Here is a 26,349-nt window from a genome sequence, read left to right as displayed (position 1 = left end):
CAAAACCATTCTCCATATATCATATATCCAATCAATTCGAAGACTTTACATAGGTATGAATATTTCATGACTTTAGTTTTGTAGTTCACATCCTTGACGTTAGCATCAAATCACATTTTTCTTTTTTTACACGTCCTTATATAAATTGTAAATTATAAATTTATTATGTAAATGTCCACTACCACGACCATATATTCGTTATATATAACGACACTACACATTCAATCATTAGCTATAACTCACATTTGAAATAAAGCATAAATATTTTCTTTTATAAACATAATATTTCAAGTGTATCAATCGTATATAAGATATAAGATCACATGAGTGTATTAAACATTGACATGAACTACATATAAACATTAAATTTAACATATATACCAACATTTCAAGTGTATCTAACAATATATCTAATACCAATCCACGCTTCATATATCAGGAATCACACATTTTAAATTTTGGACCTTTCATTATTTTAGTTTTTTTTAGTATTACAAAAGTATATAGTAAGAAAAAAGTGTATTGAAAGAGAAACTCTACTTATACCTCTGCTCACAAGAAATTTTGTTGCATTTAGTTTGATGCCTTTCTTAATTTTGGGTTTTGAGCCAAATTCCCTTTGACTTTGCTAAGTTTGCAAAACCTAAAACCTAAAACTGGTAAAACCTATACTAAATTTTAATAATTCTTGTTTTGTTATTTTGTTATTGTTGCAACTATCCCATATAATTTACTATAAATTATGATATATTATTCCTTCAAAAGCACACAAACAAATACAAATCTTCCAAATCATATAACACTAACCCACTAGACATTTGATATGGTGAAGTCCTCCACAAAGTTCGCTCTCTTGTTCTTAATGTTCTTAATGTTCTTTGTTATCTTAGGTATATAAATCCATTTCAATTGTTTATAAATAATACCTTTTTTTCTTTTTTGCAATTATTGTTATCTTATCATATGACAATTATCAATTGAAATATTTCAGAAACATTCGTGGCAGATGCTAGAAGGGTCGTTAAGATTCCATGCAATAGTCGTATGAATTGTTCTTATCCATGGCACCACTACTTCAGAAAATGGTTTGCTTGACGTTAATACAGTGTCAAGTAAACGTATACTTGACGTCTTTAAAACCGTCAAGTAATTGACTGTCAAGTTTAGTCACATTACTTGACACTAAAAAGCCGTCAAGTATACATTTACTTGACACGAAAAACCCGTCAAGTATACATTTACTTAACACTAAAAAGCCATCAAGTATATATTTACTTGACACTATAAAACCGTCAAGTATACATTTACCTGACACTGTATTAACGTCAAGTAAAATAGTTAGTATACTTGACACTACAAAACTGTCAAGTAAAATCGTATTTTTGATTCAAATAAGATAGTATATTTGACATGTATTTAACGTCATGTATATCATTTATTAATACACAAAATTTTTCATTTCCTATTTCCTGCATTATGTATATTCGTCAATAAAACATATTTAATACACAAAAAATGACTGAATTTAGTATAATAAGGAAACCATCAATAATTTCATTAATCTAGCAATATCATCAACAATTACATAACTCGAATCCAATATAGGCAACTAAAGTTTCCTATATGTGTGGCCTATTCCAAAATCAACAACAATAATAGTTATCTTATATAACCTTAACATGCGTGGTATACCAAAACTAAAGTCTAGACTTAGTCTACAAGCTCAACCTATGTTTTGTCATCCACATGGATTGGAAAAGAAATTTCTTCACAACGCCTTTCCTAAACATTTAAGAGAAGAAAAGACAACGTCGTCTCTCCTTAAAAAATAAATAGAAAATTAACATATATGTATTCTCCACTCGTAATTTAAGATCTATACATACATAGCTCATATATGGAAAGAAATGTACTTTTACTACAATATATACACGTAAGTAATATATGACGATATATTTTTGTACAATAACGATAATATATGACAGCATAAACAATCTTATATCTATATACTCTAACGTTAAATAAATCTTCTATTGATCCAAAGGTTGTGAATTGTTATTATATGAATTCAAGAAATATAATTACACTGTATGTGCTATAAAGATTGATAATAACATTTTGGAATGTTTAATCAAAATCTGGATCTTTGGTTATATGCTATATTTGAAAATATAGAAAGAAAAATCAAGTTTATATTTTTGGGAACTTTATCTCCATTATGATCATTCATTATCCTTCCCAGATGATTTGTTTTATTAAGATATTCAAATTATTCTGGAACATAAACTACCAAATGAAACTACACTGTCATTATCCATTTCCTTTCCTTTTCCTACCACAACATTTGTTTTTTTCTTAAGTACGTTGAATCCATAAGAAAAAAGATAAACCATATATAACCTAACAACTCAGCTTAAATTAAAGCATTTTATTAGAAGACCAAGGTGAAGATAATGTTAGAAAAACTTCACTATCACAGTAGGAATAGTCGAGAAATTAAAGGAAAATACATTTATGTAAAACACTCTACAACTATAGAAAACTCTCACAACCCATCGAATCAAAGAAAACTATTATTATGTAAAGAAAAATTATCACAACAACAGAGAATAAGTGTCTCTCTTCCTGATTTTAACTAGAAGAAATTCTCTCAAAGTTTTTTTTGTACGGGTGTTCAAAAAAACGACAACCCAACCTACTATGATTATCTAATTATCCAAACTATAATGATTGAGTTGGATTAAATTTTGTGTTGGATTGGGTTAGAAAATTGGAGAAGAAAAATGTTGAGTCGGGTTGCGGGGTTGTGCGAGTAAGGCATGACCCAGTCCAACCCGATTATGTATGTATGTATATATATATAATCACCTTGCACCTTGAATAACAATTTGTTCACGTTGTATATTGAAAAACATGATGAAAATTTGTCTAAATAACTTTTGTAGAGATTTTAAAAAAATAACCAGGCTCAACCCGATTTTTTTTGGGTTGGGTTGCCTTGCATATTGAACTGATAGCGTTCATTTTTTTCCCCCAAAGCGAACACATTGGGTTGCTCCATAGCTTTCCACATACCCAACCCAGCCTAGCTTATGTACAACACCCCTAGTTTTTTATATATACTCACAACCTTTAACTCTGCTCTTAAACTACGATAATACAAAAGAAATTTTATTTAGAGTTACGAGATTCGGACTTAAAGTGTTTACAATTAAGACACTTTTAAACTAAAACTAGAGGATCTCTATATATATTCACAACCTTTAACTCCGCTCTTAAAAATTATTTTTATAATGTTTGGAGCTTGTTATGGAGCATATTCCATAGTGAACAGAAAGAATGATAAGGTCTTAAGAAAAATGGTTAATGAGGCACTGCTAGAAAAGTTACCTAATGTGATAGTTGTATACATCCCAAATTGAAAAGAGAAAAGAAAAAACAGTCATGAATGCTTAAAAGAAATTTTGTTGCATTTAGTTTGACGACTTTCTTAATTTTGGGTTTTGAGACAAACTCTCTTTGAATTTGCTAAGTTTGCATAAGCTAAAACCTAAAACTCGTAAAAGCTATACTAAATTTTAATAATTCTTGTTTTGTTATTGTTGCAACTATCCCATATAATTTACTATAAATTATGATATATTATTCATTCAAAATCACACAAACAAAAATACAAATCTTCCAAATCATATAATACTAACCCACTAGACATTTGATATGGTGAAGTCCTCAACAAAGTTAGCTCTCTTGTTCTTAATGTTCTTCATTATCTCGGGTATACAAATCTATTTCAATTGTTTATAAAAAATATCTTTTTTTTTTTCTTTTCGCAATTATTGTTATCTTATGTATGACAATTAACAATTGAAATATTTCAGAAACGTTCGTGACAAATGCCAGAAATGTCGTCAACATTCCATGCAATAGTCGTATTGATTGTTCTGATCCATGGGACTGTGACTGCAAGCTCAATCTATGTTTTTGTCATCCACATGGATTGGAAAAGAAATTTCTTCACAACACATTTCCTGAAAATTTGAAAGAAGAAAAGACAAATTAACATATATGTATTCTCCGCTACCAATTTAAGATCTACATACATACCTCATATGTAGAAAGAAATGTACTTTTACTACAATACACATAAGTAAGATATATATATGCCTGTATATCTCTACAAGCTAAGAACAATATTATATGACAACATAAACAATCATATATATATATACTCTAATGTTAAATAAATCTTCTATTGATTCAAACGTTGCATATTGTTGTTAGATGAGAATTCAAGAAATATATATAATTACACTGTATCTTAACATTAATCTTTCTCGACATCGAAGTACTTCATCCTAGAATGAAAAGACATTCATGATGTCATTTTGACTATTGGCAAATACACCAATTGGGCAAGAATATCAAAGTTTGCCTTTTCGATCACATACTCAAAGGGGTGTTTGAACCAACAGAAATCGATGTATTTTGTTGGAAAAACTTAAAACTATAGAAACATTCAACCACACAACCCACTGAAAAGAAGATCATTATGTAAGGAACTGTTATAACCAGATAGAATAATTCTCTCCTTAATTTTAATTACAAGAACACTCTCCTAAAGTTTTTTGTATTACTCACAACCAAACTCCACTTTTAAACTAGACACTACCAAAAGAGGATACTACCAAAAGAGAATTTAATAAGAGTTATGAAACTCTGACTTAAAAGTGTTTACAATTAAGACGATTTGAAACTAATTAAAGCTATAGGTGCTTTCTTTTTACAACGTTAAGAACTTGTCATGGGTGATTTAGTTTTTTGGCTAAAGGGTATATAAACAAAACAAAGAAGGAGAAACTATCCTACCAAGAAAACAATAGTAAATAAAAATGCAACTAGGTTGGTAGGATGAAATGGCCTTAAGGAAAAGAGATAGGATTTTTGCCAAACTAACTCGATCTGTCAGGCTAACCTTCTTCGTTTAGTGAATTGGAGCGTATTCCAGCCTATTTTGGCCTTAAAAGTAGAATGATTTTAGTAAAAAGCCCAAATCAACCATTTTGGTCTTGATCTTGGCCAAGGATGAGGCAGAGGCCAAGCCTCGAAATTGATAAATATATATATATATATAAAAGGCATGTCAAATGTACATGTGTCCGATAATCTAACTTATCTGGAAGGATTATGAAACTCTCGTATCCTAATCCTTGTTGGGACTAAGATAAAACTCATATCAAATCCCCTATAATTAACATCATTATGACTTCATTTGAGATATCTAACAACTTTTAACTTTTTTATTTTGTAGTTCACATCCCCGATTTTAGCGTCAAATCACATTTTTCTTTATTTTACAAGTCCTTATTCAAATTTGCAAATTATAAATTTATTTTGTAAATGTCTACTACCACCACCATATTCATCATATACAACAACAATGCACATTCAATCATAATTAAGATGTAACTCACATTTGAAATAAAGCATAAATATTTTCTTTTATAAACAGAGTGTATCAATCGTATATAAGATATAAGATAATGAGTGTATTAAACATTGACATGAACTACGTATCAACATTTCAAGTGTATCTAACAATATATCTCATACCAATTCACGCTTAATATATCAGCAATCACACATTTTAAATATATCTCATACCAATTCACGCTTAATATATCAGCAATCACACATTTTAAATTTAAGATCTTTCATTATTTTAATATTTCAAAAGTATATAGTAATCAAAAGTGTATTGAAAGAGAAATTCTACTTGTACGTCTGCTCAGAAATTTTTTGTTGCATTTAGTTTGATGACTTTCTTAATTTTGGGTTTTGAGCCAAACTCCATCTTTGGTTTTGCTAAAGTTTGTAAAACCTAAAACCTAAAAATGGTAAAACATATACTAAAATTTAATCTTATTTTGTTATTGTTGCAACTATCCTCTGTAATTTCTTCCATTTTAAGCTACAACATTTTACTATAAATTATGATATCTTATTCCTTCAAAAGCACACAAACAAATACAAATCTTCCAAATCATATAATACTAACCCACTAGACACATTCGATATGGTGAAGCCCTCAACAAAGTTCGCCCTCTTGTTCTTAATGTTCTTCATTATCTCAGGTATATATAAATCCATTTCAATTGTTTATAGATAATATATTTTTCCTTTTCACAATATTATTGTTATCTTATGATCTCGTGACAATTAACAATTCAAATATTTTAGAAACGTTCGTGGCAGATGCCAGAAATGTCGTCAACATTCCATGCAATAGTCGTATTGATTGTTCTGATCCATGGGACTGTGATTGTAAGCTCAACCTATGTTTTTGTCATCCACATGGATTGGAAAAGAAATTTCTTCACAATGCCCTTCCTGAACATTTGAGAGAAGAAAAGACAACGTCGCTCCTTAAAACATAAATTGGAAATTAACATATATGTATTCTCCCCTCCCAATTTAAGATCTACATATATAGCTCATATATGGAAAGAAATGTACTTTTACTACAATACACACACAAGTAATATATATATATGACTATATTTCTCTACCAGAACAATAATATATGACGGCATAAACAATCTTATATCTATATACTCTAACGTTAAATAAATCTTCTATTGATCCAAAGGTTGTGAATTGTTCTTTAGATGAATTCAAGAAATATAATTAGACTGTATGTGCTATAAAGATTGATAATAACATTTTGGAATATTTAATCAAAGTCTGGATCTTTGGTTATATGCTATATTTGAAAATATAGAAAGAAAAATCAATTAGATTATATTGTTGGAAAAATTATCCATTATGATCATTCATTATCCTTCCCAGATGATTTGTTTTATTAAGATATTCAAATTATTCTGCAACATAAACTACCAAATGAAACTACACTGTCATTGTCCATTTCCTTTCCTTTTCCTACCACAACTTTTGTTTTTTTCTTAAGTATGTTGAATCAATAAGAAAAAAGATAAACCATATATAACCTAACAACTCAGCTTTAATTAAAGCATTTTATTGGAAGACCAAGGTGAAGATAATGTTAGAAAAACTTCACTATCACAGTAGGAATAGTCGAGAAATTAAAGGAAAATACATTTATGTAAAACACTCTAAAACTATATAGAAAACCCACAACCCACCAGATCAAAGAAAACAATTATGTAAGAAATATTATTACAACCACATGAATAAATGTCTCCCTTTCTGATTTTAATTACAAGAACCTGCTTTCAAAGTTTTTTCTGTATTATTCACAACCTTAACTCCGCTCTTAAACTTAGATAATATACAAAAAGAGAATTTAGTAACTCTTTTAGTTGGTTAGAGTTACGAGACTCGGACTTAGAAGTGTTTACAGCTAAGACACTTTGAAACTAAAACTAGGGGAGCTCTCCTTTTTATAATGTTTGGAGCTTGTTATGGAGTGTATTCCATAGTAAATTTAATAAAAAGAAATGAAAAGGTCTTAAGAAAAATGGTAATTAGGCTTTGAGCCGAAGTAGCGCGATCAATCGAGACCAATCTTTTTCATTTGGTGAATTGAACATATTTCACCCTATTTGGGCCTCAAAGGAGGAGGATTTGAGCAATAAACTCAAGCCAACCTCTTTGGTCTCGATTTCGGCCAAGCCTTGAAATTCGATGTACATACAAGCTAAGGTATGTCAAATGTGTGTCCTACCCCATTTAGCTTAAAGAGATAACTTTGTTTATTTGGGATTAAGAAACTCATATCCAAATCCTAGTTTGATCGAAGATAAATATCATATCAAACTCCCTAAAGATACATCGATCATTATGACTCCATATGAGATATCTAAGAACTTCTAACTTATTCTCTATTTTGAATTTGAGATATCTGACTTTAGCATTAAAGTACAATTTCTTTATACATTTTGCATGTTATCTCTTATCCAAATTGTAAATTATAAATTTATTTGATACGTCTATCAACCATTCAACAATTCAAGTGTGTCATCATTATATTTAATAGAAATCAACGTTGAATCAACTGTCACTTACTTTTGAAATAAAGCATACATGTTTATCTTTTAATAAATTAAACATATAATATTTCAAGTGTATCAATCATATATAAGATATAAAGTTTGAGTGTATCAAACATCAATCTGACAAACACTTGAAGAACATTATTATATCAAACACTGTTAAATGAAAATTTTGAGTAAGCAAATATTTATTATTATTTTACTTTAAACATGTATTCTCACATTACTTAGTTAACAATTTGGAGGTCGCCTTTATAAACTCATACATTCACTCACATGGATTTAGACCCAAAGGGCATCCAAGTTTATGAAGTGGTGAGGAGATAGCCAAACGTAGGTATGTCTATATCTCCACGTGCCACCGTCGTCGGGCTTATGGCGAGGAGAGGAGGAATAAAATACTATTTACTTAAATTAAAAACTAAACTTTTCTCATCACTAATATGATCGTTGGTCTCTCCATACTCACTATAGATATCAGTCTCATTCTTTTCTACCGAGCATTAGAGTGTCTATTTGAGTGTTGCGAATTCCAATTAGTTTTGCAGTTTTGAGCAAAACTAATTGAAGAACGAGGATATTTTATCCTGAGCATGACGGGGCGATCAAACTCTTTGCACAAAGAGACCAGAGCTGCGAAAACATCTTAAAGAGAGCGAGATTCATGACTCGGCCATTTCTTAACCAGTTTCTGTTTTGCAGTTTGTGTTTTGACGAGGCAATCTAACCATGCAATTTGACTACTTGGGGAGGTGATCAGTAGGTGAAATAATCTGGCGAGTTGACCATTAAGCGACTTTATCAGGTGAGATACCAATACACTCTAAGAGATATAAGACAAAGAAGCACTCGTTTTGTCTAGGCGTTAAAGCTTCTCAACTTATAACTCCTTCTTGGTAAAGAGCAACAACAAACACCCATCAACTTTCCAAGTACTATATCAACAAAATATCTAATATCAATCAATGCTGAATCAACCATCGTATATTTTAATCATAAAAGAATTTTGGACCTTTGATTATTTTTGTTCTTTTTTAGCATTGGTTACGATAATTGTCGTTTTGGTGTTTTTTTTGCATAGCAAAACCCTAAAACCTAAAAATGGTAGACATATACTAAATTTTAATCATTTTTGTTTTGTTATTGTTGCAACTATCCCATATAATTTCTATCATTTTAAGCCTACAACATTTTACTATAAATTGTGCTATATTATTCATTCAAAAACACACAAACAAATACAAATCTTCTAAATCACATAATTCTCACCCAACTAGAGATCGAATATGGTGAAGCCCTTGACAAAGTTCGCTCTCTTCTTCCTAATGGTCTTCATTATCTCAGGTATATCAGTCGATTTGTATTGTTTATATATAGCCTTTTTTTTTCTTTTTGCAATAGTTATCTTTTTGTATGACAATTTAACAATTGTATCACTTCAGAAAAATTGTTCGTGTCAGATGCCAGAAATGTTGTAAACATTCCCTGCCAAAGTCGTATTGATTGTTCTGATCCATGGGACTGTGATTGCAAGCTCAACCTATGTTTTTGTCACCCACATGGATTGGAAAAGAAATTTCTTCACAAAGCCTTTCCAGAATCTTTGAGAGAAGATCGAAAAGGCAATGCTCCTTAAAAAATGAATGGAAAAATTATATATATACCCTCCACCCCCCATTTCGATACACGTATATAGCTTGTAAATCGAAAGAAATGTATTTTACTACAGTACATATAAATAATATATGACTATATTATATTTCTTTGCAAGAAACAATAATATATGACACATAAATAACAACTTCACGTCTATTTACTTTTTAACACTAATATCTTCTTGTGATCCAAAGGTTATCGTTATTAGATGATAATTGAAAGAATTATAATGACACTATACCTATAAAGATTTGATAGCAACATTTTGGAATTAATCGTATTCTCAATCACATGTATGAATGTATCTATTTGGTTCATTGTGTAATATTTGAAAACACTTTTATAAGAAATATAAAAAAATCAAGATTTTTTTACACTTACCCTTATGATCATTCTCCCAAATGATTTGTTTTTTTTAAGATATTAAAAAATTATCCTAAAATATAAACTTGCAAATGAAATTACACAATAATTGTCTATTACTTTTCATTTTCCTACAACAACTTGTGTCTTTTACTTAAATTTTTAAGAAATTGATAGAAAGTAGATATATAACACCTCAAGCTTAGGATTTGGAATTCGAATCTCTAACATTTTTCTGTCTTCTCTACGATCCAACTTATTTTAAAGGTTTATTGGAGTGAAAACCAACATGAGTCCTTTCAGGATGCTTTGAGTCACTCTCAACATAGAATTATTATGAGCTAAGCATGCTTAAATTTTAAGAAGTTTCTATATTTGAACCACCAAAATGGTAAGTACATCTTGTTGGTATAGATAGTAACTTTTAATTATTTTTAAGTTTTAACATTACTTTCTTGTCGTTGGGATCTCTCTCATTCATATGTGATATCAGTCCATTCATGTTTCCTCCTAAACTCAGAATGTTTAAAAAAAAAAAGTTGAGGCAAAATAAACCTAAATTTCATAAACTACCCAACAAAAAACCAATCGAAGTTACAGTTCCTTAAAAAAAAAAAAATATATATATATATATATATATATTAAATATCTTACTTGAGAACAACACAAACCATTGTAAGAAATGGGGGAAAAAATTAGATAAACTCAATTCCAAAAAACACTATAACTCAAATCATTATAACAAAGTTTAAGAAAAAAAAAAAAAAAACCTATTTAATTCATACATAATATTTCCAAAATTCCAAACATACACCTCACAAATTCAAACTTCACAACTCCAAAATTAATAAATATACACTCAAAATAGCTAATTATTTCACAAACAAAACAATTCACATTTTTTTTCTTTTTTTCTCTTTACTATTATATATATAACCCAAGATCATATTACTAAGAATTTAAAGGAAGGGTAGATACAAAAGAGTAATGATAATAGGTGGTGGTTGGATTATGACCCTTTTTTTTTTTTAATTTTTCTTCTTGGCATATGCAAATTTGTTAACTATGGTTAAGTTTAAAGTTAACCATAGTGGTCGATAATTTAAGATATATTTAAGTTGATGAGTTCTTCACCGAACAAGCAACCACTTGAGCCCACTGCCTTAGCTTTGTCTTCACCGCCTTTGGATTTTCCCCTAATTTATGCACTCACATTATTATTATTACTTTACAACTAACAAACAAACAACTCATTAACCACATATATATATTTATGAGATGTAAAATTTTTTTAGAAGAAATGTATCATTAAATACAAAAATAAACAAGTAATTTCATTTTTGTTTATACAAAATTCTTAAAAATTGAATGTTATTTTCTATTTGTTTTATTTTGGTTGGTGTAATTTTAAAATATTCATTTAAATTATTATACTTTTAAATTTAGTTGATTATATATTCGAACAATTCACTAAATGTGATATACGCTAAATTAAACCTTAAATTAAAGAAGTTTAAAGATAAATAGTAGAAATTATGCATATGTGGTCTTAGTTTTCGTTACATTCTTATAATTCCAGTGGTAAAAATTGGTCTATCAAATCTCTCTAATAACAAAAAAAAAAAAAGTAATATCTGAGTGCATTTCAGACATCACTTTTTTTTTTAATTTCTTTCCATCACTTACGCATAAAATATTCAATTATTAGAAAAAAAGTAAAAAAGAAAATTTGTCATCCCACAAGTTATGATTGAACGATTAGAGACGAGGCATGAAATGTACTAAATATTTAACAATTGTATAAAGGTAAGATTCAATTTAAAAAGAAATAAAGGTATGATTGAAACTATATTTTCTTTTTTAAAAAATTGTCTAAAATTTTTAAAATGTAGAAATTTATGAGACATGAAATTTAAAATCTAGAGATGTATTAAAAAAGCAGAACAAGAAGTAATCAAAACCACACTTTATATTTCAAACTATAAAATAAAATGTTAGTAAATGAAAAAGAAAAAGAAAAGGGAATGAAGAATTGTATACCAGAGGAACCAAAAATGGCAAGAGGGCTACCGAGAGGAGAAGGAGAGTTGATGTAATCACGATCAGGCGATGAAAACGCCGTCCTATTCGCAGACTTTGAGATGGAATCACTGTAACTTTTATTCACAGCATGATACAGTCCTAAAGCCGGCAACGTATTGGAAAGCCGGCTGTCCAATTCGGGTGACTCAAATCCAAAACCCAACTCCAGACACGCCTTCAATTCCTCCAGATCCTCCGCCGTCAAGCTCCGATTCCGCTCTTTCTTGCTCCTCCCCTTCCTCCGCCGTTGCCACGCCTCCTCCCTCGACGCGTCCGGCGACCATGATCCCTGCCTGTAAAGAGCCGTCGGAATCAACTCAGCTTTTCCTGGTGGGGGCGGCGGCGTGTAGGGTTCCGACACGGTGGATGTTGGTCTCGGTGGGACACCCGACATAGCCCCGCCGTAGGGGATGAGCGGATGCCCAGTGGCGTTGCCGGAGGGCTCTATGGCTGCTCTTTGTTATTTATTTATTTATTTTAGTTTTAATAAGAGGGGTTTATAGGGGAAATGAAAGATTGGTTATAAAGGTCGATTGGTTTGGTGGTGGTGGTGATGGGCCCGGGAAGACTTTGATTTTTGGTTGGTCCACGTCTTTTTTCTTTGATGACCTGTTATCATTTAACTTTTCTTTCTTTGAATATTTCCTAGTAGCATTAATTAATCTCTACCGATTTTAATTTTATGAATTATTTAGAAATATTGCTTTCACGTCAACTTGAACGTAACTCAATTGAAATAGTGTTGTAGTATATCGAATGTTGTAGATAGCGATTCAATTCTCTCATCTCGTGCTTTAATACAATACTCTCGAAAAAATAAAAGTAAAAGTTGTATGAGTCTAAATTATAGTTAGTGTGTCTCTTGTTTATGTTATATTTACCTTAGTGAGGCTTTGTTACTTATTCTTTGTGTTTTGTGTATTACTTTTAGAAAATAATGGAAATATTGATTCACCTCTTCTGTCGATATCGACTTTGTAAAAATGTGAAATTATTAATAAAAATATTATCAATTTTTTTTAATACAATACCTATATACTTAACCTAAAAAAATAATCAATAAAATATAGTCATACTGTTTTATAAAATGGAGAAAAACTTCTTTATTAATAATAGAAACTCAAAGTAGAATAGAGACGATACAATTAGCGTAATAAATAAACCTAAAGAGCGAAAAGCAGTTGAGATCAGAAGATGCACTGACATCTTAACTAGGTTATTGACATCTCATAGCACCAAAATATCATAAACTAAATAAATACGAAGTCGATAGATAATAATCAACAGTATTCCAGGTTAAATACAAAGGGTCGAAACAGAGAAAAAATTAAAAAAAAAATAGAAACAAAACATAACCTAAATAAAATATAGTTATATATCTATATGTAGAGTGTTTTATCCTATACATTTTTATCATTCGAAGGAGTCTTATATTTCTATGTAAAAATTATGTCGAAATGATAAATATACAATTATGGAACCTCTAACTTTAGATTGCAAATAAATATTTAAAATAATTTCTCAACCTAAAGTTGAGAAATTAAAAACATTTAAGTATTATTTAATTTTTTTGTTGGAAAATATTTGTTTTAGCAAATTGGCTCCAAGAAAAATTAGAAAAAAGAATTTTTTGTCTTTTTAATTGGTTAGGATGATGAAAAAAATAGTTTAATAATATATGAAAATCGAAAAGGAATATTTATATAGATATCATTTCATGAAAGTAATGGATGAACAAATATTTTAATTAAATTTCAACCTATTTTAGCAGGCCTAAGAATAAACTAATTCGGTTGAATTTAAGGGTCGGTGTGGTTCCAATTTGTAGTGGTGGCAATTTTATAAAGGAAATTATTTAAAATAATGATAGTCTAAAATAACAATAATAATATTAATAATAATAAAAGAAAGGGTATATTATATAATGAATTGATTGGAAAAATGATGCTGACTTTGGAAACTTTCTAGAATATGTATAAAGTTGTTGATAAATTATCAATGGGATGGAGATGAGCTCTATTCTTAGATAAGAAGACTTTTTCTAAACACTCTTAACTTGTATGATTACGAAAAAATACTTTTCAACCGTTAATATGCTAGTTAAAATGTTGGTGTTTGAGTTGTTAGATTGAGTTTTTCTGTTAAATATAAAATATAGAGAAATTTGAATATAATTTTTGTTTGAAAAATGTGAAAAGTGTATAAATTTTGGTAATGAGTGTTTATTGGAGTAGAGTTATTTTATATATCAATAGGTGGGGTCAAAGTAAGGGTGAGTATAATAGACAAATTCAAACTGACAATTTAAAAGAAAAATTGCGAAGAGTAAAAGTAGTTGACCAACTAAACTCTTTGACTGTTGAGGTTAGTTTGAACATTTTTCTAAATCGACTTCAGTCGATTTAATGACAGTTTAGTTGAAAGATCAATCGACTGCTGCACAACTTTACGTCAAACAACTAGTAAAATAGTTTTTCTATTATTGTCTATAAGTTCTTTGTAATGCTTAGTTTGACAAGATCATCGATAAAAATCAGCTTTGGTATGATATGAAAGCACCAGTGGTCTAGTGGTAGAATAGTACCCTGCCACGGTACAGACCCGGGTTCGATTCCCGGCTGGTGCAATCTTTCTTCTAATTTTCTCTTCTCAAATTTTTTAATTTTTCCTTTTCTATACTAATAATTATTTATTAATTCTAACTTAACTTGAAAGGTTAAATATCATTAATTTTATTAGTATAGAAAATATCATATGAAATTAGGAAAATGTACGTAGTTATAACTATGTCTATTAATTTAAATTAAATGGTATGTTTTGAAACCTTTGTCATACATTTAAACATACATGCTCAATACTAGGCCAATCAACACGGTGGCGGTGAAAACAACAATGTTCATTGGCGTCAACCGTTGCCCGATGCTGTCTATTTGGATGGGGAATAAGCAACTGCCAACAGAGGCATTTCTTGTTACAATTTCAGCAGATTCACCAAAAACACAAGCTTCAACACTTTGATCTTGCATTTGGAAATACATGTTGTAAGCATAAGAAATGTTGCCTCTAGAGTTCAGGTTGTTGCAAGAAGACCCATACCCTAAGCTTGTGCAATCAGACATGGAGCAAGCATAGTCGATCTGACTTGATATTGTACCTAAATCCTTAACACTGTTCTTAACCACGCACCATTTGTGTTCCAAGTATTGAACTCCCTTCGCTGCCACTAGCCTCTTGTCGTTGCCTTTGCCTGTTAAGTCTAACGAGAACTTTGGTTTTCCGTCATACCTATTAAGAAACACATGTAAAACAATGAGTAAAATGTTTCAACTATGTCTCAAAATTCGAACTAATTGACAACTAGAAGAGTAACTCGTCTATCTTGTAAAAACTGTGAGATCCTTTTAGTTTTTTTTTTTCTTTTTTTGTGTTGGATCCTCAATATATACTCATTTGAGATAGTGTCTCTTTAGGTTAATATTCTCGGATAAAATCCTGATTTTATTTTTTATTGAATGCCTATTTAAATTTGATGGACTTTGACACAACATTATAAGTCAGCTTCCATCTTAAAACAAATTGGTTAACTATGAGATGAAATCTTGTTGTTTAATATCATAACCCTGTAATGTTTTTCAATAATATGGAAAATCATCGACGTTGTTTATCAATTTGTTTGACTATTATCATTATTCATGGATCGTAGTCAACTTAATGATCTTTGTTGTGTTGTGTGGTGCTAAATTCGGAGCATTTTTTTTTTCTACATCAAATATGAAGGTTGATAAATATAATAATAATCTTTAAAATCCTACTTTTTCTTAAAAATCATCTTGAGAACTCAAATATTTACTTTAACTAGAAATTAAGAATGAAAACTAAAAAATAAATATAAGATTCAAAAATAAAAAACTTAACAGATATCAAATATAATTTACGATCGTTCAAAATAGAATTTATGTTATTCTCCAAACCCTAACAAAATAGAATTTACGATCATTCATACCTGAAAAGACCCCAATGACGCTCAAAGAAGCCAGGTTGAATGCTTTTCAAATCCTCATCTAAAAGGCCGAACAAATACACTTCCAACTTCTCATTTGGCCTCATGGGAGTCCCCTTCTTGCTGGCCAACTTCTTCAACAAGCCATCATAAAACCTCTTTGCCAACTCCACAGTAGCAAACTTATTACCATCCGTCGGCCACCCGACTTCCCCTACTATGATCTTCAAATCTCCAAGACCGATCTTCTTCAACGACCAAACTAACGTGTCGAAGTTTGCATCGAATACATTTGTATACTTCTTTCCCTTGTCGTTTATCGACTTCCCGTTTTCATCGAAGAAGGCAAAATCTACGGGAAAGTCAGAGTTCAGGTAGAGACTAAGGAAGGGATAAATGTTCACCATGAAAGCAGCATCGTTCCTACTCAGGAAGCGGACTATATCTTTCATCTCGTCGAGGATATCTGATCGGAATTGCCCGTCAGAGGGCTGGTTTGTGGCTGACTCGTAGACGTCGGCGTTCAATGGGCATGTTACTTTTATCTTCTTGCTGTAGCCGGCTTCATCGAGAGCTTTTTGTATGTTTTGCATGGCTGGAAATGTTAGCTTTATGTAGGTGCCATTGTAAGCTGTTAAAAATGGTTCATTGCCCACAGCTATGTACCTGTGGATGTTTTCATTTGGAAAAATAGTTAAATTAGTTCATTAATTATGGCTTTTTTTTTCATTTATATTTCAGGTTAAATTAATTATAACTTAAATGCCACAAAAATAAATTAGTAAATTAAAATAACAAATAACCTATAAGCAAAGTTATAGTTTAAATGCGGCCTCTATATATATATTTAGTAGAAAATTGTCCAGAAACCAAATTTTAAGAAAATACACAACATGACTATGAAGAAGGTTTAGGGATTTAGTGACAAACCCAACAAAGACTTAACTCAATTAGAATTTGTGTGTATTGAAGACTAAGAGATTCGTTGTTCAATTTTTCTACTCCTCATTTGTACTATTGAAAATTAGTGATGTTTCAATTCTAATTATTTATATTGTCTTAATATACATTTGAACGTGATTATTAAGTCATTTTGTAATAATCTAATACACACAGACTTAAACATTTGTAATAATCTACTAATAAAAAGAGAAATTAAAAGGAACCTTATATTGACGCCTCCATCATAAATATGAGCGGTGACGTTCTCCTTAACCCAATCCTTAGCATGGTTATAATCAGAAGCCAAGCTCTCAAGTTGGTCATTAGGAATGCCAACAATGGTTTCAATTTTGGAACCAGCCAATGCACTCACAGTCCAAGAATCAGAATCAAACAACTTCACCTTCTTGATCCCATTGTCCTCGAGCAAGTTCACCACAATATTAGGGTTCAATGGGTGGGATGCCATTGTACCCCAATTCGCACCCAAGTGCGCCTGCACCACACTGGTGATCGTTGTTGTAACGACTATTAGAACGGTCCATGTGACCGCAATGGCAAATGTGGCGCCGGTCATGGCTAGCTCGAGGTCGTCGTGATTTTGGGTGTAGGAGTTTGAGAATGATCGGACTCGAGAATGTTTTCTCTGACGATGGCTTGTTTGGAGTTTTGAAGGAATTGGGATGGTTAATAAGAAAGAGGGAATGAGAGGTTTCTGTTTCTTGATTATGTGGCCTTTTATTTTTATTTGCTGTTTATAGGATTTGAAGGTTATAATGCCTTTATTTTAGGGTTTTTTCCTTTCTTGTTTGAAGATGTACACAAACTTGAGCTATAGACTTTTAAGATAGATACATAATTTTGAGGGTGTAATGCAACTATTTTTGTTATACAGTTAAAAAGTTCGGTTTGTAAAAATAAATTGTTTCTTACGTGACAAAATTTTATTGGGTAACTAAATGGTTTGTTGTCTATATAAATAAAAAACTAGATTGTTTACCTAAAGATAGTTACATCCCCACCAACACCTAACTATATGGACTTTCTACACATATAACCTAAATAAGTATGTTCGATTGCACAATTATCTAAATTCTTATTTTTTAAACGAGTAGTTATCTTTTTTCACTAAAATCTAGCACAATTTACCTTTTATGTTTTTGTTATCCTCATCAATGAAAGCAAGAATCGACAATAAGCTTCAAGGAGAAAAGAAAGGTGCATTGTTGATCCATATAGTAACAACACAATATATATTTGATTTTTTCTATAGAAAAAACTAGATATATTTGACAATTGCTTGAATAAAACAATTTATATAATGTAACGTTTTATATACCAAACAAATATATGTGATGTATATTTATATTTTTTTAGTATAATATTAATATATTCTAACATATACTTGATATGGTAGTGGAGAGAGGATTGATTTTTAATTAGGGATGTGGAAATTAAAAAAAAATGAAATTTTCTAAAATCAAATCAACATTAATTTGAAATCTCTACTGAAACACCATTAAATAAGGTTAATTTTCATGAATGTAACGAAACATTATAATATATTTACATCATGTGTAATAAAAATAAAAAGTTCATAGAGTCGGTAAAATATTTTGATAAATTCTAGATTTGTTTTTGATATTGCGGACCATTCATCACTTTTCTTTCTTCTTCTTTGTGATTCATTCACATTCTCTTCCTAGATTTTTTCAGCTGCTCTTCTAAATTTTATGTCTCCTATTTCTATTCATCTTCTCTTTCTTTCTTTCGGCCCATCTTTCAGAATATCAACATCGTTTAAATATTACTTTGATATGATCTAAACGATTACTTACCTGGTCAACACGATCGTTTAGTGTGATCTACACGATCGTTTAGATTTGAAATTAAACTTTTTTCCATCGTTTAACACTACAAGAAAATAAGTATTTTTCGACGCAAAACACGGACGTCGGGATAAAAGACGTCTTTCTTCCGACGTCGCAGAAGCTTCGTCGGGAAAGGTTGACAATTCCTACGGCATGCATAATGGCGTCGGAAAAAGTTTAAAACTTTTTTTAAAAAATTTAAACGTTTCTCGACGCCGTTATGCATGGCATTAGGAGAAGTATTAAACTTTTCTTGACGTCGTTAGTGAAACGTCGGGAATGGAGGACACTTTTTTCGACATTGTACTTTACGGCGTCAGGAATAGGTGGATTGTCTGGCGTTTTCAAAGTGCGTCAGAGATCCCCTGCATATTTGAGTTTTGTATTCACATAACACAAAACTCAAACTGAAAGGAAAAGAGGAAGAGGCCACAAGAGAGATTATTGTCCGCCTATTGTCGTCCGCTCTGTCCACCGCTGCAACTCCCTCCTTCTTCCTCTTCCACAACTTCTTGGTTGGAGGTAATTCAAAGTTCAAAATCTTAAACATAAACCTCTTTAAATTAGTTCTTAATTTCCTTTTCTATCATTGGCTTTCTTTTATTCTAAGTATTTGAATATTTCTTATTGATTTTTGTTTTTGTTATATTTAACAATTTGGAATGTGTTGTAATCACTCTTGATGTTCTTGGCAACCATGCTGAGTTTAAAAGGTAAAGTATGATTTATTTTTCTTATTGTTTTCTTACTGCTTAGTGTGTCTTAGTGGTTTGGATATTTGCATGTCTGTTTGCACATAACAACTGCAAAAGAGGAGGAAGTTGAAGAAGAAGATCAAATGGATGGTTTCCCAAGTAGGATAGAAAAGTATTTTTCTAGTTGACTTCCTAAAATTTCATACAACAAAATTTCGTAACAAGCCATAAAGGGCTCAACATTTGTATGTACCCATGGATAAGGGGTCTCAAGTTTAAATATAATCATTCATTTCCAAGTTGTACTAAAAGATCTTTTTAAACAAAAAAAAATACCATAAGATCAATTTCATACAAAAAATCCGACGTTGTAGATAATAAAACATAATAATTCATCCACGCATCCATCTACTTGGGGTGTCATGTAAACAATATTGGTCGCTCAATGCCCTTATTCCAACCTCTACGTATAATTTATCTTATATTCTTTTACACGCTAGTTTGATATAAACATGACATGTCTATCGTTATGTTAATTAACCACCCCAATAATAAAAACAAAACAAACAAATAAACATTATAAACTTTAAAACTAATTCGACACAAAAAAAAAATACAATATTTTTTTTCCAATAAATTTTTACACTTTATACTCAATTTTTTCTCCAATAAAATTAACCAAAAAGTATAAAAAAAAATGTAGTGGTCGTAATTATAATAATTAAATTCAAAGTATTAGCATTTATACAATCTTTAAAAAATGTGTATATACAACAAAATCTGTCAAAGTCTATCAATGATAGAAATCTATCGTTAATGGAATAGAAATCTATCGTTAATGGATCATGTTGAAAATATTGGTGGTCTATCATGATAGTTAGGCTACTAAGAAAATAATTTACATAAAGGTTACAAAACAAAAAAATATTTACAGTCCGTGTAACAAAAAACCAAAAATACATGAGCTAGTAAAATATTTTCATAATTTTCAAATTTGCCCTTGAATATTGCGAACAATTCATCATTTTTTTTTTTTTTACTTATTCATCTTCTCTTCTAGATTTCTTCATATTCTCTTCTAGATTTTCTTTCTTTTATCTTTAAACGATTTATTCTTCTATTTAAATCTTTTGCTTCATCTTCATCATTTTCGACAAAAGTTTATGAATCTACTTTATCTTCCTCATATTCGAGAATATCAAAATCGTTTAACTATCATTTTGACATGATCTAAACGATTGTTTACCGTGGTCAACATGATCGTTTATATTTGAAGTCGTTTTTCTATTGTTTACCCATCGTTTAAAAAAAAAATACACCATCTTGCTGGCATGACATAAATGATCACTTACCATAGTTAACACGATCGTTTAACATGGTCAACATGATCGTTTGATTTGAAAGTTTTTAACGATTATTTACATTGAACTATTCGATCGCTTACCATAATCAACACAATTGTTTAAATTTGAAGCATTTTTTTCCATCGTTAGAAGAACTATATGACGCATCATGACCTAAACGATAGTAAATCATTTGCTTAAATTGTAGTACACGATCATTTAAAAGAAAGATTACTCGTGCGTGCGTGTGACTGATTAATCACATGTTTACTTGAGCATTTTTGGTATTTTTCACTGTAGCATGTGGATTTTTTTTGTTTTCAAAATTGTTCTATACGTAGTAAATATTTGATCGGTTTGTTATAACCCTACAACCTATATATATATATTTTGAAAGAAAGCTTAGTGTTATTCTAAAATTTCTATCTATTTATAATTATTAAAAAAGATTATAAATCTACCGAAGCCAATAAAAAAGCCCAAAACTATTCAGAGCCCAAACTATCGAGTGTGAGTCCAAAACTCCGAACCTTCTCAACGCCATTGAAGCTCGGTAGACCGTCTTCATCGTCAAGAACTTGATAGTTCCATGAAGAGAGAAGGGGATTAGGGTTTTTCCATCTTCCCGATTCCATCGAAATCCATTGCAATTTGCATTGCTTCTTTCTAGAGATGTGGCACGAAGCGAGGAGATCCGAAAGGAAGGTCCATGACATGATGGACGCTGCTCGAAAGCGAGCTCAAAGGCGCGCTGTCTTTCTCGCCAAGCGCCGTGGCGATCCTCAGCAATCAATTCAGGTCGTTGGAACTCGGTGCCGTGTCTACCGTGATGATGGTCTCTATCAAGCAACTGAGGACCAACAAGGCCTGTAAGAATTTTATATTTCATCTCTCTGCGTTAGATATAAAAAAAACTTGGGCATATTACGAATTGGGATTTTTTTTTTCTCCGGTGTTATAGATATTGTAGCTGGCTAATGTTGTCAGCTTCTTTCTGCCTTTAGTATTAAATTCTTAAATTATTTGAATTTCTGCAATTTGTTTGGACTGAGGATTTAATTGCAGGAGGTTCTTTAATATTTTAACCTTCGAGCCCATAATTGATCATTTTTGTTACAATTTATCATTTGTTGAGAGAAATTTGTCAAATGCTAGAGCTTGTTTTATTAGTTTTGTGGCCTTGTTATTTTTTATCATCCAGACATCCACTTCACCTTAATTCTGACCTTTTTTTGGGATTTTTGTTGCAACTTCTGTCTACAGGATTCCTTGGAATGGAAAGCAGGATGTTATGATTGATCGGTTCGTTTCTTTTAGTCATCTGAGGGCTATTTGGTTTTAAATTTGTTGTTTGGCTAAAAGATTTATGATTTGAGGTTGAGGAGTAGGTTTTCATTTCTTGAGCAGATTTGATGGACGTGCCTTGCTTGATTTCATCCGAGAACCTGGATCCCGGCATATTCGAACACATGAAAAATCTGAGGAAGAAGAGGAGTTAGAAGAGTTTGTTAATTTTCAGCGTTATCGGGATTTAATTAAGCATCGGCGTCGAGGATGTGGGTACTTCTTTTTACTTTTATCGAACTCTTAACTCCTTTAACAGTTCAATGCACAAACCCACTGCTTTCCTTATGGGATGTGCGATACGGGCAAAGGTTATTTTTATTTGTATACATATTTTTTTATTACAATGCAAATATATAACAAAGCTTTCTATAATTCTATGTCAACAGTTAATGATGAGGATGGTTTACAACACGTAAATCAAGAAATGGAGGCCAAGATGTCTGCTCCATTTGTATCTGATAGGTTTCTCTCTCCTGCTCTCTCTTTCTCTATGTGCATGTGTGTGTGTGTGTGTAAGCCCTTCAATTTTATCTAATATATCCACCATTACTCAGAACCATAACCACCTCTGATTCCAAATACTCCTTCAAGTTCCACCTTTTCAATTTTGACGAAATCTCTAACACATGATCACCTCACTTACAAAGTGTGGACAACTTGATTGGGCCAAATAAGCATGGAAAATATTCATATTCAGTTCAACGTACTCCTATTTCCTACAAGTTGTTGGAAGCCCTCAAAATCTTGTACTAATCCTGAAGGATGACTACTGTTCTCTTTCATTTTATTCTATTTTTATTAGAAACCTAAATTTCACCTTAGCATTACTATTCACCCCCTTCACAATTCCCCATTACCGATTTGCCTATTGAGGTCGCTTAAGCACAAACCACCAACTGTCGTGCAAATGATTTTACTCATATTGGTGTCGTCCTTCATGTTGAGATACATTACCCGTCATAGGATGACTTATGTTTTAGATCATTACTATTTTTTGAGGTGTCAATTTCAACTTTGCTCTAGATTCTGGTTCTACTGATCATTTTCTTTTGTTCTCTGTAATTTTATTTTTACGTTAGTTTTATGAGTGAAAATTTTGCTGTTGAATTTTATATACTTTTTTATGGTCTCTCTTGTGTTTACATGAAGATCTCAGCAACCACAGCCTCCTTCTGCAAGCAAGGGATCATATTCGCAAGTGGGGTTTTCTTATGAGGCGGATGGGAAGGAGGAATCAAATTCAGATGCTGATGATAATGCTAGTGATGATGAAGATGATGAGGATGATGAGTATGAGGATTTTCATAGTGATGACAGTAATGATGAAGGAATGGAGGTAATAGCAAAAGAGTTTGGAGTGAAAAGATACGGATGGCTTGTTTACATGGATAAGAAGGCTAAGGAGGAAGAGAAGAGACAAAAGGAAATAATCAAAGGTGATCCTGCTATTGTAAGTGACTTCCATCATTGCCTCAGAAAAATATTGCTTTTGTTTCAGCTCTCTGATAACCAAATGTCTCATTAACATAAAATCTGAAACTATTAGAGGAAGCTAAGTCGCAAGGAGAGAAGGAAAGCATCTCAAATGGAACGGGAAAGGGAAAGAGAAGCTGCACGAATTACTGGTACCAGAGTCCTCCATCATGATCCTTACCGGTATAAAGATAAACTTTTCTTTCATGATATGAAGAGGATACAAATTTACTCTTTTGTTAACTGAAATCAGTGATATGATATGGCAGTTGACTTCTATGGTCTATAATCATGCATTCTATTTTTATGTGTAGGGAATCTAGACGAAGTCCAACTTATGATGCTTATCCACGTTCTAGAAGGTATGTCTTTTGAGTTATGATCGAAATCAGAGCTTCCTACCAGGGTTTGTGGATCCTACAGACAAAACTGGATTTTTTGAATTACTTTTTTTTCATGATTTTAAAATTACAATTATATCCTGTTATTCTGCAGATCCAGGTCTAGATCACATTCCCCGTCACACTCAAGGCATCATTCTCATGGCCATTTTGATGATGTTCATCGGAGCAAACCAAAGACTCCAAAAATTGAATTCATCACTGAATTTGGGGGATCTGGCGAAAGCAAGGAACCGAGGCTAGAAGGACTATCTCCACCACAATCTCCTCCATCTCAGCCTGATATGATAAACCGGTCGGAGCACTCGACCTTTCATTATTGCGAAGATAGATTGGACAATCTTTATTGTCCTGCAGCTTTCTCCCATTTTGTTACCTGAGGGTGTGGTTTAGTATAGATCAGGCCTAGGATTTTCAGCGTAACTGCCCACGGCAAGATGGAAGAAGGCTTCCTTTTTGAAGCTCAGATATTCCCTAAAATGGATTTAACATAACCACTAGCAAATGTGCATGGAACTTTTATAATGGGCATCTCTTACCCTTGTGCTTTCATGCAGGCCATCATCTGGTCGGATCCTTGAGGCATTGCATATTGATCCAGCATCTGGCGTGACACTTGATAAAGAAAAGAGCAGCAGAGCAGTAAAGCCCTCAGTAAGGTATTTCTAAAGTCTCAATTTACTTTAGTGTCAAGTCCTGTGAACTGATATTGATTAGTATTTTAAAAAAGCACTCCCAATCACGCACCTAGGTTCAAGGTGCAGGTCTGGCGTCTCGTCATGTAGTACTTTTGTTTAGTGTGCTTCACAACAAAAAGCCGCTCTTGTTTTTGCATGTTGTGCTTAGGCCCTAGAAAACTATTGATTTATTGGACCTTGAGCTTTTAAGAACACTGATGCTGATACATTTCCAATTACTTTTACATGTGAAGTTATTATGTTCTAAAGTTTATAGAATAGTTATTGGCATTTAAGTCCTTGTCTAATAATAGTCGTGAGTATTTGAATCCAAGCACAATATATATGGGCATTTAAATCCTTGAGAAATAATTCTGGACCTTTTTTTTCCTTGAACAGTACTTCGTCAGCACTTGCAAAGTTAACGAAGGCAAGTTCTTCCGGGGGGCCTTTAAAGCTGGGGGAAAAGAAAGAAACTCCGCAGGAAAGACTTAAGAGGATCATGAGTCAACAGCTCAATAAACAAAGTATGTTTGCATTTTCATTGTGAAGTGTCTTGTCTAAGACCTAAGATGTTGGACGCTTTGTCATTTTGACACTAGTTAGTTCGATAGATGTTTTGGACCCTTCTAACCTTGACTTTATGAAGGTTCTGTATGGGAGCCATTTTTATTTCAAGATCTTTTAATTTCTTTTTTGGCATTTATGGTTGAGCAATTGATGATTCTTGCAGTTAAGAAAGATACAGCTGCAGAAATGGCTAAAAAGAGAGAGCAGGAGCGCCAGAGACTAGAAAAGTTAGCGGAAACTAGCCGATTAAACAGTCGTAGGCATCGGAGCCGCAGCAGAAGCTACAGCCGTTCACCAAGAAGGTATATTTTTCTTGTTTTGAGGTTTTAACTAAATGACTTACGATCTTGAACCTGCTGAGTAGTATTTTTTTTTTGTTCTGACACCCTATGTGTGTTCGAGTTTGAGACTCAACAATGATTTGATTGCTTGCTGCAGAAGATACCGCCGTAGTAGAAGTAGGAGTAGAAGTAGAAGTAGAGGGTCACGAAGATATTATTCTCGTTCTCGATCTCGTTCTCGCTCCCGCTCTCGAAGCCATTCTCGTTCACATTCCCGTTCTCCTTACTCTCGTTCACATTCCCGTTCTCCTTACTCTCGTTCACCAAGGTATGCATTATTATCAGTCATGCAACAATTTCATTGTGTTTGGACAACTTGATGATAAGATAAGCCAAAATATTGCAGGGTTAGAAGTCGTACAAGATATTAAGAAAGGGAAGTGCTGAATCTTTTGTTGAATATTATTTCATTTTCATCGTACTCTACTTCTTAGCTCCGAAAATATTTGTTATGTTTCTAACCTTGAACTTATGTATTATAATGCGAGCTCTGGATTGGTTCCTTTCTCGAGTTTGTATTCGTTTATATATATAGCTAAGAAATTTCAATGGTCTTAA

The 26,349-nt window shown here is 31.8% G+C and overlaps 3 protein-coding genes and 1 non-coding gene across 5 annotated transcripts; 2 read left to right on the top strand and 2 right to left on the bottom strand.

Annotated features, from left to right (window-relative positions):
* Positions 1-10,796: 10,796 nt before the first annotated feature.
* LOC101213862 lies at positions 10,797-12,627 on the bottom strand. Its single transcript, XM_004149659.3, has 2 exons — positions 12,090-12,627; positions 10,797-11,245 (listed from the first exon to the last, which is right to left on the bottom strand). Exons 1-2 carry the CDS (start codon positions 12,523-12,525, stop codon positions 11,163-11,165), a joined length of 519 nt encoding a protein of 172 aa, XP_004149707.1. The 5' UTR covers positions 12,526-12,627; the 3' UTR covers positions 10,797-11,162.
* A 2,059-nt stretch (positions 12,628-14,686) lies between these two features.
* Positions 14,687-14,757, top strand: TRNAG-GCC. Its single transcript has one exon. It is a non-coding gene; the product is annotated as a tRNA-Gly (tRNA).
* A 211-nt stretch (positions 14,758-14,968) lies between these two features.
* Positions 14,969-17,704, bottom strand: LOC101215478 (glucan endo-1,3-beta-glucosidase 8). The gene is made up of 3 exons (XM_004149666.3): positions 17,298-17,704; positions 16,135-16,797; positions 14,969-15,416 (listed from the first exon to the last, which is right to left on the bottom strand). The coding sequence occupies exons 1-3, from the start codon at positions 17,648-17,650 to the stop codon at positions 14,969-14,971; spliced, it is 1,464 nt and encodes a 487-aa protein (XP_004149714.1). The 5' UTR covers positions 17,651-17,704.
* Positions 17,705-21,508: 3,804 nt separating this feature from the next.
* On the top strand, positions 21,509-26,349 carry LOC101213620 (CLK4-associating serine/arginine rich protein). Of its 2 annotated transcripts, none has more exons than XM_004149658.3 (13): positions 21,509-21,851; positions 22,246-22,284; positions 22,390-22,538; positions 22,716-22,791; positions 23,479-23,779; positions 23,876-23,985; positions 24,117-24,164; positions 24,298-24,498; positions 24,761-24,862; positions 25,280-25,407; positions 25,614-25,752; positions 25,889-26,059; positions 26,138-26,349. In XM_004149658.3, the coding sequence occupies exons 1-13, from the start codon at positions 21,655-21,657 to the stop codon at positions 26,160-26,162; spliced, it is 1,686 nt and encodes a 561-aa protein (XP_004149706.3). In that variant the 5' UTR covers positions 21,509-21,654; the 3' UTR covers positions 26,163-26,349. The 2 variants fall into 2 exon arrangements, with proteins under 2 accessions (XP_004149706.3, XP_031736372.1); XM_031880512.1 differs by having other exon boundaries at positions 21,516-21,847.

This window comes from Cucumis sativus, chromosome 2, assembly GCF_000004075.3.
Source record: "Cucumis sativus cultivar 9930 chromosome 2, Cucumber_9930_V3, whole genome shotgun sequence".
NCBI classification, from domain to species: domain Eukaryota; kingdom Viridiplantae; phylum Streptophyta; class Magnoliopsida; order Cucurbitales; family Cucurbitaceae; genus Cucumis; species Cucumis sativus.
This window is presented reverse-complemented; position numbering and strand designations above follow the sequence as displayed.